This window comes from Liolophura sinensis, chromosome 12 (assembly GCF_032854445.1).
Source record: "Liolophura sinensis isolate JHLJ2023 chromosome 12, CUHK_Ljap_v2, whole genome shotgun sequence".
Lineage (NCBI taxonomy): Eukaryota > Metazoa > Mollusca > Polyplacophora > Chitonida > Chitonidae > Liolophura > Liolophura sinensis.
In genome coordinates, this window is record NC_088306.1 from 11,517,609 (window position 1) to 11,530,847 (window position 13,239).

A 13,239-nucleotide genomic window follows, 5' to 3' on the forward strand; every position below is an offset into this window, starting at 1 on the left:
GTATATCTGGAATAAAAAAAAAACATCTGAGTATTTATCCCCCATCTAGTCTAACTAATTATTTGTGAAACTGTTTTCAGACGCCCATGTCATAAAATTCAATCAACGTAGAAACCTAACATTTCTATCCGGTCAGATTGTACAATAGGACATTTTTATCTTTATGGGTAAAAGAGTTCGATCTGAAAGCTCCCCTAATGATGATCCCGTGGGCTTGTGTTTCATTCATATTCAACAACGGGTGTTTTGTATCAATATGTCTACAATGGGCTGTTACAGAATATATACATATATATATATATATATATATATATATATATATATATATATATATATATATATATATATATATATATATATATATATAAAGCATTGGTGTAGGTATACTTTCACCTGCAATCGATGGAAAATCGATGGTGTATCGAGAGCTAGTTATTATATGTTTTGAATGATGCTAAACATTGATAATGTGTGTAGCTGTTGAGCTTGTTCAGTATATTCCCAACAACCCAAATGGCATTTTAAGTGCAAGCTACGTAGGCCTATACAGCATGATAGAAGTATGTATAACATATACCACGGAATTCCATTAACTTCCGTGGGCTAAGTAATCATGCATATCACATGCAAACATTTTTCAGTGAAATATTTATTTCCATCCAGAGATCTATAACAATAACACCATAAGATCAAAGAAAAAAACACCCATGCCATACATTATGTATAAAGTTTCCTTATTATCTTTGCATCGAAAATTCGATTTGTTACTGACAGTTTGCATGTCATAATTACCATATAAACCAGATATACAATCGCTCATTTTTTTTTCTTGGCAAAATATTTTACGGTCGATTGGACAGTAAAATGATCAAATGCTTTATCTGTTTGATATGGGGTGTTGTGTTTTAGTAGAAGACGAACAAGGATTGGGTGGAAATGTTATGCAGCTAGGATTAGATTAGAGAATGTATCCTTTCTTATAACTCAACGTGAGGTTTCTTTTCATGAAACATTCATCAGACCTCATACATCAACACATGGCGAGGCAGTTAGGTAGTAAGGAACCCAGACTAACCTCCTTACCTCCCCTTGTATCCTTTAACGGATTCCATAGCTCTTTGAAACCTTAAATCTACAAATATATACCTTTCGGGGTTTTTTTTAATGAGGATATTTTGTACATTGCATTCCATTGTTGACATATTCAAGATACATGATGAAAAAAGGAAGGCTCACACAGGTTTGTCTGTAATGATACCAATTCACTATTCTTGCACATTACCTGCACATTACCTGCACATACTTCGCATGCTTTCACAGTTGGCTATCAGCTATAGCCTGAATGAACTCACTATAATTTCATTTGTCTTATCTTACACGCTGCCATCGTACAGGATTTGAATGCTCATTTGATCCATTCGCCCAGGACATTCCTTGCGTCTTTCCAGCATTGTTGAAAACTGTTGACAGCTTCTCTCTGCATGGTTCCGTACTAATTTCGTATTTAATATACTGTCTAAGTTTTTTGGTTGTTTGTGTTAAACGTTGTTTTGGGAATTGGCCTTGCGATTTTTGCCCCGAAACGTCCGTTTTGATTGATGGCTGGTGTACGAATATCTGTTTCGATGGTAGATTTTTTTATGCATAGATAGATAAACAGGCTTACAGCACAGGAAGTAAAACCAGAGCAGCGACGACAGAGTGACAGTTGACAAATGGCCACACGTAACCGGTGGAATAGGGCATATTGCCAGTTTACCTCAGCTAGGGTTTTATTCTTGCTGACAAAAGCCGAAAGCCCCGGCGCTTTCTGCAAAACGGAAAACCTTATCGCCCATCTAGCCTATTTAATTATTTGTGAAACTGTTTTCAGACGCTCATAATATTCACTCAAAAGTAGCAGCCTAACATTTCTATCCGGTCAGATTGTACAGTATGACATTTTTATCTTTACGTGTAAAAGATGTTAGATCTGAAAGCTCCCCTAATGATGGTCCCGTGGGCTAGTGTCTCACTCATATACATACACCGGTGTTCCCGGGAGACTGTCTACAATGGGTTGTTGGTGTAGGTATACTTTCACTTGCAATCGATGGAAAATTACAGCTGTATCGAGAGCTAGTTATTTTATTGCTTGAATGCTGGTAAACATTGATAATGTATTTACTTATTTATTTATTTATTTGGTGTTTTACGCCGTACTCAAGAATATTTCACTTATACGACGGCGGCTAGTATTATGGTGGGTGGAAATCGGGCATAGCCCGGGGGGAACCCACGACCATCCGCAGGTTGCTGCCAGACCTTCCCATGTACGGCCGGAGAGGAAGCCAGCATGAGCTGGACTTGAACTCACAGCGACCGCATTGGTGATAGACTCCTGGGTCATTACGCTGCGCTAATGCGCTAACCAACTGAGCCTAATGGGTGAGCTTGTTCAGTATATTGCCAACAACCCAAATGGCATTTTAAGTGCAAGCTACGTATAGAGCATGATAGAAATATGTGTAATATATGCCACGGAATTCCATTAACTTCCGTGGGCTAAGTAATTATGCATATCACATGCAATATTTGCTGAGAAAAGTACATAGTTTTCACATTGCAAATCTCTGATCGAAAAAACGATTGAAGACAATGGCTTCAAAGAAGGTACTAGTCAATTTTGTTCTTTTTTTTCATGACGTTTATTTTAAGAACGGTTTCCCCTTATATTACAAGAGTATCGATAATATCTGAGGTCGTATCGCTTTTGCAAAGAATACTGGAATAATCCAAGAGGAACTTCAGTTAAGTTGCAGTGTTGTTAGAAGAACTTAATGTGAACACGTGGTCTAAACCCGACTGTTGACCATACAGCATGTATAACGTGTATCCCATACAAACTTGGGCAGACAATCAGGATAGGAAGTAGATCGAGTAGGGTGCATTGGAAATGGCATTGTTAGATTATACGCTGTTCTTCATACACAACGTGTTCTCTGTCAACAACCACCTAGATCCGCCAAAAGTGCAAGGCAACGCCCTGTGCTGCGATTGGACAAGAAATCGATCGTTCTTTTTTCATAATAAGCCACCGCATCATCAGTACCTTTGATTTGTTTTCTGGCTTGTCCAGATCGAACATATTCCGCCTGTTTATGGTAATCGATGATTGTTAGTGATCTGTATACTAGTTTTGAAAAAGACTTGCGAAATCCAACGCTGAGATTTGTACACACCTGATGATTAGAGCCTGGCCACGTGATCAATCGATGACGTCTCGACTGCATGGTACATGGCGAGCGATCAGGATGAGGCGGTCTGTCACTCAAGGAGAACTCCGTGTAGATGGGAAGACGTCTTCGAGTCCTTGTATAGGTGGGGTGAGTATGTTTGTGTTTTATACAGGAAGGGGAAAACTTCTTCCTGGCAAAATAATGGTGCAGATGTGTGTAGGTTTTAAACCACCTACTGGACAGCATGAGTGTGGCAACAAAAGCGGGTAATGATAGTAGTACTAATTTAACCCCGTTATGTTGTGCTGCACTAGAGCTAGTTATTTTATTTGTTAAATGTCAGTATACATTAATTGTGTGTTTTGATTTTAGTAGCTGTCGCTATAAGTGAAATATTCTTGAGTACAGCGTAAAACACCAATCAAATAAATAAATAAATAAAATCCTGGTATTTCTTGAAAAGCTTGTTGTTATTGTGTTTTTTCGTGTCTAGATTTTTCAGCCAAAACTGCCAGACACTTCTTTTTCATTATAGAGGTCAGTGAAAGCACCTGCTGATATACAAACATTTTGAAGCAATCGGCTGAAACCTAAAAATACGCAAAACTTTGTCAAGAATAAAAAAAGCAAGAATCAATGAGCAACTGTTAATCCTGACCATTACAGACAATGCACAGCAATATGCATATTTTATGCAATTGAGAGAAGCTTTTATAAGGCTGAGTTGTTTGTAGATGTTTAGACGATCCAAAACGACTGTCTTGTGGGCTGGGCAGATGGGGTGCAAATGTTTAAACATGTTTCAACAAACGCGTGTTTTTAGATAACTCGAACGCTTTTGCATGCCTTGGCTGTGATCCTCAATCAGACAAGCTCGCAGACAGATTTTCAGACAATCGTTTAAAGGCCAATGCATGGTGTTTGATACACACCAAAAATCACGGACATTAGATGATTTCTCCAGGGCATAGTGAGTTAGAAAGGTGTATTTTGGAGCAAATTAATGTCGTATAGATACCACACGCATAAAACATAACAATCAACTAAAAGACATGTAAGGGTTTTTTGTTATTCTTTGTATGAAAAAAAGAATCCAGAAAAACAATAACGGAAATTATTCATTAAATAAATGAGAATGATCAGAGATTTAAAAATATTGGTCATGCGAGTAAAACTGACAGATAGCATTAGTATTTAACCAGAGATATATGTCATTTCCAGCAGTGTCCATCCATCCATTGTTCTGGATTGTCCTATTCGGCACAGTCACGGAGACATCATGCCATTCTGTCCTGGAAAACAACGGGAACGAGATCAATGCATTCGCTACAAGAGGAAGTGGCTTAAAGGTTGAGATAATGAACGTGAGCCGAAGTCAGTTGTAATAGAAGCCATTTTGTTGTAGTTGCCTGCATGATTTCATAATGGAGACATGTGGTCTCAGATTCCGCTTTTTAGCGGTGTTCATGGTGATATCGGAGGCTACTGGGGAGTTTCTTATCCCCGGCATACCCGATAAGCGATATCAACAGCTTGGAGATGTCAACCTTGGGGGCATTTTCCCTATCTACAACTACCACAAACATTTACCATGCGGCTCTTCGTTACGATCTACAAGCATCTTACAATACGTGGAAGCCATGGTGTACGCCGTCAACGCCGTAAACCAGCGCTCGGACATCTTGCCTAACGTTACTCTGGGATTTGTCATCTTGGACGACTGCAAGAAGCCGAGTACAGCTTTGTCACAAGCTCTCAGATTTATACCACGGGCTGCCGAAGGCAATGATTGTGGGCCTTCTGTTTCAAACTCATCGACATCGACCCAGAATTACACAGAGAATTTTGACGTCGTCGGCGTTGTTGGCTCAATGTTGTCATCCACAAGCATCAGCGTCGCTGAGGTTCTTGGCGTTTTCCACGTCCCCCAGATAAGTTACGCGTCTAGCAGCGACGAGTTGAGCGACAGGGCTAAGTATCCGTATTTTCTACGAGTAGTCACCCCGGACAGCTACCAAATTCAGTCCATGATCGACCTGATTGTTTATTATAATTGGACATATATTTCTACCGTTCACTCTGCTGGAAGCTATGGCGAAACTGGAATAAAACTTTTGCAGTCTCTCGCGAGAGAACGCGGGATTTGCATCGCTACCAGCGAAGTTGTCGACCATTATTTCAAAGATGCCGACAATGATAAAGTCATAAAAGAACTTTTATCTCATTATGAAGTGAAAGTTGTCGTTCTGTTTACGGGACCAGAAAACGCCAGGGAGTTGGTTGCATCTGCCAAAAGGTTAGGTGCGATTGGCAAATTTGTATGGCTAGGAGGCGATGCTTGGGCCACTCGATTATCAACGTTTGGATCTCACAAGGACGGTACTTTAGGGGCGTTTACGTTTAAGGCCTATTCAGAATATGTTAAAAACTTTGATGCTTACTTCGAAGAACTCACGCCCTTGTCTGTTCCATCGAACCCCTGGTTCGGCGAGTTTTGGGAGAAGATATTTGGGTGCTCCCTTACAGACCAAGGAGCTCTATGTGACAACAATTTATCTTTGAAAACTTCCACGCATTCTTCGATATCCTCAATAGGATCTGTCATCGATGCTGTTAGCACATTTGCGGTGGCAATTGATGAACTTTTGGCAGATAAATGCCCGGATATGACTGCAGCAGAGGCCCGCTCGTGCATTGTAGGTTCAGATTTGCTCATGTATTTGAAGAATGTCTCGTTTCTTGGCGAAAGTGGACTGGTAAGCTTCGATGCCAGTGGAGAATTTATTGGTCGTTATATGATTGAACAAGTTCAACTAGTGGATAATGAAATTGTTCAACGTCACGTAGCCACGTGGAACTCCAAATCACACGAGATCACATTTGACCAGAATTATACCGTTCAGTGGAGTTTGTCGGAGCGACTTGGAGAACACGAATCTGACATTCCAGAATCCGTATGCAGTAAACCCTGTAAATACGGAGAGTTTTACATTCAGAGGGAATTGCCGTGTTGCTGGGACTGTAGACGATGCAGGGAAAATGAAATAACAGTGTACAACGCCACGGGCTGCTTGCAATGCCCGCCATTCACCTGGCCCGAGCAAACGACATTCCGCGCATGCGAACCGATAACGCCAACAATGTTGCTGTGGCAAGACGCCACGTCGTTGTTGCTTCTTACGCTGGCTGGCTTCGGAATGCTTGGAGCATTGGTCGTTTTCTGTTTCTACATCTTTCACAACAACACCCGGCTAATCAAAGCCTCGAGCCGAGAACTATGCTACCTCATGCTACTGGGCATACTCATAGGCTATCTAACTGTCTTCGGCTTGGTAGCTCCAGCCACAACAAGGACTAAATGTGTCGTCGTCCAGTTTGGTTTCAACTGTGGACTTATCGGGATTTATGCCCCTCTCCTTACACGAACAAACAGGATCTATCGCATATTTAACGCCGGGAAAAAGTCAACAAAGAGACCTCCACTTGTGAGCCCTAGAGCCCAGACAGCCATAGCTTTATCACTGATTGCAGTTCAGGTACGTACCACTCACTGCTGTTCAGCTCAGATAGCTATAACTTTTTACTGCTTGTAGTTCAGGTACGCACAGCTCAGATAGACATAGCCTTCTCACTGATTGTAGTTCAGGTACGTACAGCTCAGACAGCCATAGCTTTATCACTGATTGCAGTTCAGGTACGTACCACTCACTGCTGTTCAGCTCAGATAGCTATAACTTTTTACTGCTTGTAGTTCAGGTACGTACAGCTCAGACAGACATAGCCTTCTCACTGATTGTAGTTCAGGTATGCACAGCTCAGACAAACATAGCCTTCTCACTGAGTGTAGTTTATGTACGTACAGCTCAGGTACGTACCACCCACTGCTGTTCAGCTCAGATATCGACAGCCTTTTCAGTGATTGAATCGCCGTTGTTCAGGTCAGATGTACATAGCCTTCTTACTAATTGAAGTTCAGATAGACACAACCTTCTCACCGATATCTGTTCGGGTACGTATCACTCACCGCTGTTCAGCTAAGATAGCCATAGCCCTCCTTACTGTTTGAAGTTCAGGAATGTATCACTTACCGCTGTTTAGCTCAGATAGACAAAACCTTCTCACTCATTGCAGTTCAGGAACGTATCGCTCAGCGTTGTTCAGCTCACTGATAGTACTTCCGTTTCGTTCCACTCATCACTGTTCACCTGAGAAAGCATAAACTCACTTTTGTTCATGCTTAAATAAAACGATAATTGTGCTCTTAAACTGATTGAAATATCTGGGTTTATTATGGAAATGCTCTCTTGAAATGCGTGCCTCCATTGGAGAATTTGGCACAGGTGCTCAGATAAGCATATCCTTCTCACTGCCTGCAGTTCAGCAATATTAGAATGGGAATGGAGCAAAACTGAGGATGCCATCACGGATCGCCAGGTACATGACAAATGACCTAAATGAAAATGTAAATTACCTAAAGAAATTGAAAAAGTATTCATAATGTTATATTCTTGAAATATTTTGAAAACGTTTGTGTAACTACAGGTGTTTTATATGAATATTAATTATCTTCCATTAATGCGTTGTTTTAAGAGCAAAATTATTCTGATGGGTAAGAAAAGTTCGCCTTTGCTTTGACAAGAGATGTTATGACTTCTAATAAATGCGGATGTTTTAACTAAAGTACAAAAGGTCCATATAGGTCCACAAAATGTTTTAAGTAAAGTACAAAAGGTCCATATAGCTAAAAAATTCCATTTACTCTAAATCCTCATCAGATTCGACCAGTATGGTGTAAATTCAGACACAATGTGAAAACACCCTTCTTAACAATTTGATGGTTAAAATGTATTTTTTCAGGTAGGGATGCATACAAATTTTAAAGACGCCTCGAAATCGTGTCACACCAATGACTTGTAAAATATTACTTGTTGCTCCCCCGCTTGGCCGTCAGCACTGAGAGGTCAGAGTGCGGAAACATGACTGGTTGCGCCGGTTTCAGTATAACGTGACTGGGTGGGGTGTTATGTATGGTGTCTTCGGCATGATACTTCAGTGGCGGCAGCACTTTGGCGGCATGGACTCGCCCTGCCTGAAGAATACACATGTATGTACACACACATATTATGTACATATTACATATATGTACACACACATATTATGTACACACGTAAAGAAATTAGAAAACCAATTGTCCAGATCAGATAAGGTTCCTCTAATACGCAAAAACATGTCTGTGGTCTAATGTTTTGAGGGTTTAGGGTATCTGTAAATTTTTTGCATAAAACTAGATTTTTGTATATGATGAATATATGTATAAAATACGATGGGATATTAATCCCAAGGATGACAGAACCACAGAATGTGACGAAGGTAACCCTGTTATTTTGTATCGATCGGCGCTCAGAATAAGGGGATAAGTCAAATACCTCAACCGTCCTGTCAGGTGTTGGTGTGAATTGATTGGCTGAGAGTAATCTATCATGTCTTCTGATTTGGCATGGGCGTTAAAATGATGCAGTAAATCAAGTCGACATGTCGCACTCGAAAGATAACCCCCAAGAGAATAATGAACTCCAACGAATGATGACCCCACACGATCGATGACCCCACACGATCGATGACCCCAATACAAATGAATACCCCCACACGATACATGGCCCCACACGAATGATGAACCCCAACGAATGATAACTCCAACAAACGATGATTTCGATATGAACGATGATGTCCACACGAACGACAATTCCCACACGAACGATTTGCACACGAACGGTGACGACCACACGAGTGATGACTCCCACATGAACAGTAACTCCCACGCGGATAATGATTGCCATGTATGCGATCGGTGATTCTTACACGAATGATTACTCACACACGAAGGATGACTCTCACACAAACAATGACTCCCACACGAACAAACAGTCTCAACAGTCAAACGCAAGCGGTCAATTTTACTTAGGCGAAATTAGAATTAAAATCTGCCTTTGATATAGTCCTTGTGCGTGAAAAGAAACTCTGAAGAAGTACGGATATTGGCTTCTTTGTATCTAATAAAACACGAATATATTCTATATTTTGTTTTTATCTACTCCATGGCTGTTGCTTCTGGCCGGTGTACTTTTTAAGCATGTACATGACCAGTCGGAATGACTGAGACAAACCGACGAGAGGCCAGATTTCACGGGTAATGCATGTGACCATTTGCCAACTATCATACTGCCATCGCTCTGGGTTTACTCTCTGTGCTGTAGTCTTTCATAATGTCAACGGAGCGTGGAAACAATTCCCTGATTTAATACATTTTTTATTATAATTTATGTATTCCTGTCAGTTATTATATTTGCGCCAATTTATATATTCGACATATCCCAGCGAGTTGGTATATCCCTGTCAGTTAATACATTCCTGTGAGTGGATGTATCCCCTGAAGTTTAACTATAACGGTGAGTTGATATATCCCTGTAGAATAATATATCCGTGTCAGTTGATACATCCCCGGGATTTGATATAGCCCTGAGAGTTGATATATCCGTGTCAGTTAATACATCCTTGTCAGTTGATACATCCCCTGGATTTAATAATCCCTGCGAGTTTATATATCCATGTTAGTTGATACATCCCCGGGATTTGATATAGCCCTAAGGGTTGATATATCCGTGTCAGTTGATACATCCCCAGGATTTGATATAACCCTTAGAATTGATATATTCATGTCAGTTAATACATCCTTGTCAGTTGATACATCCCCAGGATTTAATAATCCCTGTAAGTTGATATATCAGTGTCAGTTAATACATCCTTGTCAGTTGATGCGTTCCCGTTACATGTAGTTTGCATTCTTATCATGTAGTTGATACATGCCTGTTGGTTGCTTCATTCCCCTGAGTTGGCACATTTAGGAAATGGTTCGTGCGATTTTCAACTTGGAACTCTCCATTCACGGCCTACTGGGTGTATATGAACGCCGAACGTTCAGATGGCAATGGGGAAACTCGACTCCCCACTCACTGGGATGTATTAACAGGGATGTGTCAACTAACACGAATGTATCAGTTAACATGCATGTATCAACTAAGACGAGATGCATCAACTGACAGGAATGTATCCACTAACACGAGATGTATCAACTGACAGGAATGTATCCACTAACACGGATATATCAACTCATAAGGATGTATCAACTACAGGGGATGTATCAACTAACATGGGTGTATTAACTAACAGGGATGTATAAAATAACAGGGGTGTATTAATTCAGAGAATATTGTATTGATGCATCACCGACATTACACGGCCAAAAGGAACAGGCACCAGGTTAATGGAGCAAAGCCAAGGGCGTCTGTTAAATGCTCTCAAGCTGTCGACAATCCCAACTGCAGGAAGCATAATTTCTCCATTTTAATGCATTCTTACCAGGCAAATGCTGTGCAAATTGTCATGAACACAACCTAGTGGTTATATCGATTGTGTAACCTGTCTTTGCCGTGATGGTTTATGGGAAGCTGTCTATGTATTGCACACGTATTACAAAAGAATAATGGCTAATTTAGCTTGTACCTGAGTTGCTATGGCCTGGGAAAAAGCATTGCGTTATCTTCTTGAAACTTGACTCTTTTGGTGGTGTGAATGTTGAGCTTGGCCTTCAAATTTGTTTCCTAATATTTGACGATGAAATTAAAAGATCTGCATACAGATGATACAGGTGTTATGAAGCTTATTCAATCGGGCCATTGCTGTTCTCTAAAACAGAGAACGGCCGTACGTGGGAAGGTCTGACAGCAACCTGCTGATGGCCCTTGGTTTTCCCGGGGCTCTGCCCGGTTTCCTCCTACCATAATGCTGGCTGCCGTCGTATAAGTGAAATATTCTTGAGTACGGCGTAAAACACCAATCAAATAAATAAATAAAAACAGACAAAATGAAGATAATGATCCAAATGATACTAATGTCATGAATAATTAATTTCGTACCCGAGGAATGAGTCTGATAAGACAGCTGTGACTCCAGATGTTCTTATCCAAGCAGATCACACGCAAAACTCATTAATAAAACATAAATACGTTCTAACAAAACGTTTAACAAAACACTGTAAGCCTACTCTGGCGTTACTATAAACAGTTTTTATGAAAACGCTTAAATGACTCTTCAAAAAATCACATAATAGAATTCTCCGAGATTGTCCGAGGTATCCATAGACACGTCTTATGTTTAAGATAAAATGGTAAATTCAAACACTGTACACTGCTTTGTTGAACTGTAGATAACGGAAGACAGAAAATAACTGCACTAATTGGGCTATATCAGGATGACATGTATTTACCAACTATCACACTGTCATCCCGGCTCTGGTTTTACTCTCTATGCTATAGTCCAGGATTCTGCTGGTGGACTATCCCAATACCTGCTCCCTTTCCATTGCTTTAATGTGATTGTTTGTTAAATGTGATAACAACAGAGCATGTAGAGTTTTCCCTACCAGTCCAGACATCTAATAAATAAATTCTGATTAACATTACTCCATTTTTTGAACTAGAGGGCGTGTATTCGGAAAGCAACAGTTAGGAGAAAAACCTAACAGGGATAAAGTAATATGGGGACTGTACTTCACCGGGCACGAGAGGTCATTTGCCAATTATCACACTGTCGTCAGTGCTTTGATTTTACTCTCTATAGACTTTAAGTCTTTTAGTTTATTATATAAGCCAAATGTTTCTGTTTTACGAATTTATTGCTTTATGAACTTGTTTACCCGTTTCTTGCTTTTTTTCTCTCAGCTATTAAGCTGGCAAGGTAGTTTCCTTGCATTGCAAAGAGATCATCAGTTTGGGCCCCCTTTGCTAGGAATTACTGAGCGATCTAATGATATCAGTTGGAGTATAGGCCTAGATCCTAACCATGCATGATTTCTCTTTTGTTGTATTCTCTTTGTTGTATTTCAGCTTTGCATGACGATAACATCCGCTGTCCTGGAGCAACCTTCACCAAAACTGACGATGCCGGTCGCGACTGAAAAGTTTGTGGAGCTAAGCTGTGAACTAGCGCAATATGGCTTCTTGGCGTTCCTCATCTATAATATTCTTCTGGTTCTCCTATGCTCAGCCTTCGCTTTCAAAACCAGGAAACTACCTGACAATTTCAATGAGTCCCGTTTCATTTCCATGTGTGTGTACACAACGTTAGTTGTTTGGATTGCCTTCATTCCGACGTATTTTACCACAGCACGAGAGTACCAAAAAACGGTTCTGTTATCGTTAGCATTGATCGTTAACGCCACAGTGGCGTTAGCGTTCCTGTACCTCCCAAAAATCTACGCCACTCTTCATTTTCACGATGCTCCCGGAAACGGTGGCAGGCGAGGATGTGCGCGAAACGGCATTTCCGGTTTGTCGACAATGACCTCGTCGCGGATCCAGCCTACTAGCGTGTACAGTACACAGAATAACGAGACAGACGTGTCCGCTCTGCAGAGCTGATATGATGAGTTGACAATTGACTGATCTTGTGCCATCATTTTGCAAATGGACAGCTGAAACCAAGTGACTTTATTTTATGTTTGTGTCACAAAAATACAAAGCTCTTGCCTTCAAACTCATTGTTATTTTTCTAAGTCTAAATACTAAAAGCTAAAATGTACCATTAAACGTACGATTTTCCTGTATGTTACGCGACATTGGCTCAAGTGTAATAGTTAGGTAGCTTAATCAGGGTAGTTAGTGTGAGTGCACTCCACATTTGCGTGGTTCAAACCTTTTCCTTGTTTCCAACATCTATTTCTTTAATTTCATAATTCATTTTATTTTATTCCATAAATGTGGAAAGGACATGGGATAAAGAAGAAGGGATAAATATCGTAATACTTTTCGTCACGAATGTTTACAGAGCTTGTTTACTTGATTGGCTCACAGAGGTTCAATTAGAAAAATCAGCCAGTCAAAACCTACACACGGACCGCACTACTTTTTTTTACTATGTGATTTTGTCACCTGCATTTTGGTGACAAAATCATTGCGAAACGACT

At 40.4% G+C, this 13,239-nt stretch overlaps 1 protein-coding gene across 1 annotated transcript; it reads left to right on the forward strand.

The window, feature by feature from the left end:
* The first annotated feature begins 4,642 nt into the window (after positions 1-4,642).
* Positions 4,643-12,694, forward strand: LOC135479690 (metabotropic glutamate receptor-like). Its single transcript, XM_064759594.1, has 2 exons — positions 4,643-6,754; positions 12,161-12,694. The coding sequence occupies exons 1-2, from the start codon at positions 4,643-4,645 to the stop codon at positions 12,692-12,694; spliced, it is 2,646 nt and encodes an 881-aa protein (XP_064615664.1).
* The last annotated feature ends 545 nt before the right edge of the window (positions 12,695-13,239 follow it).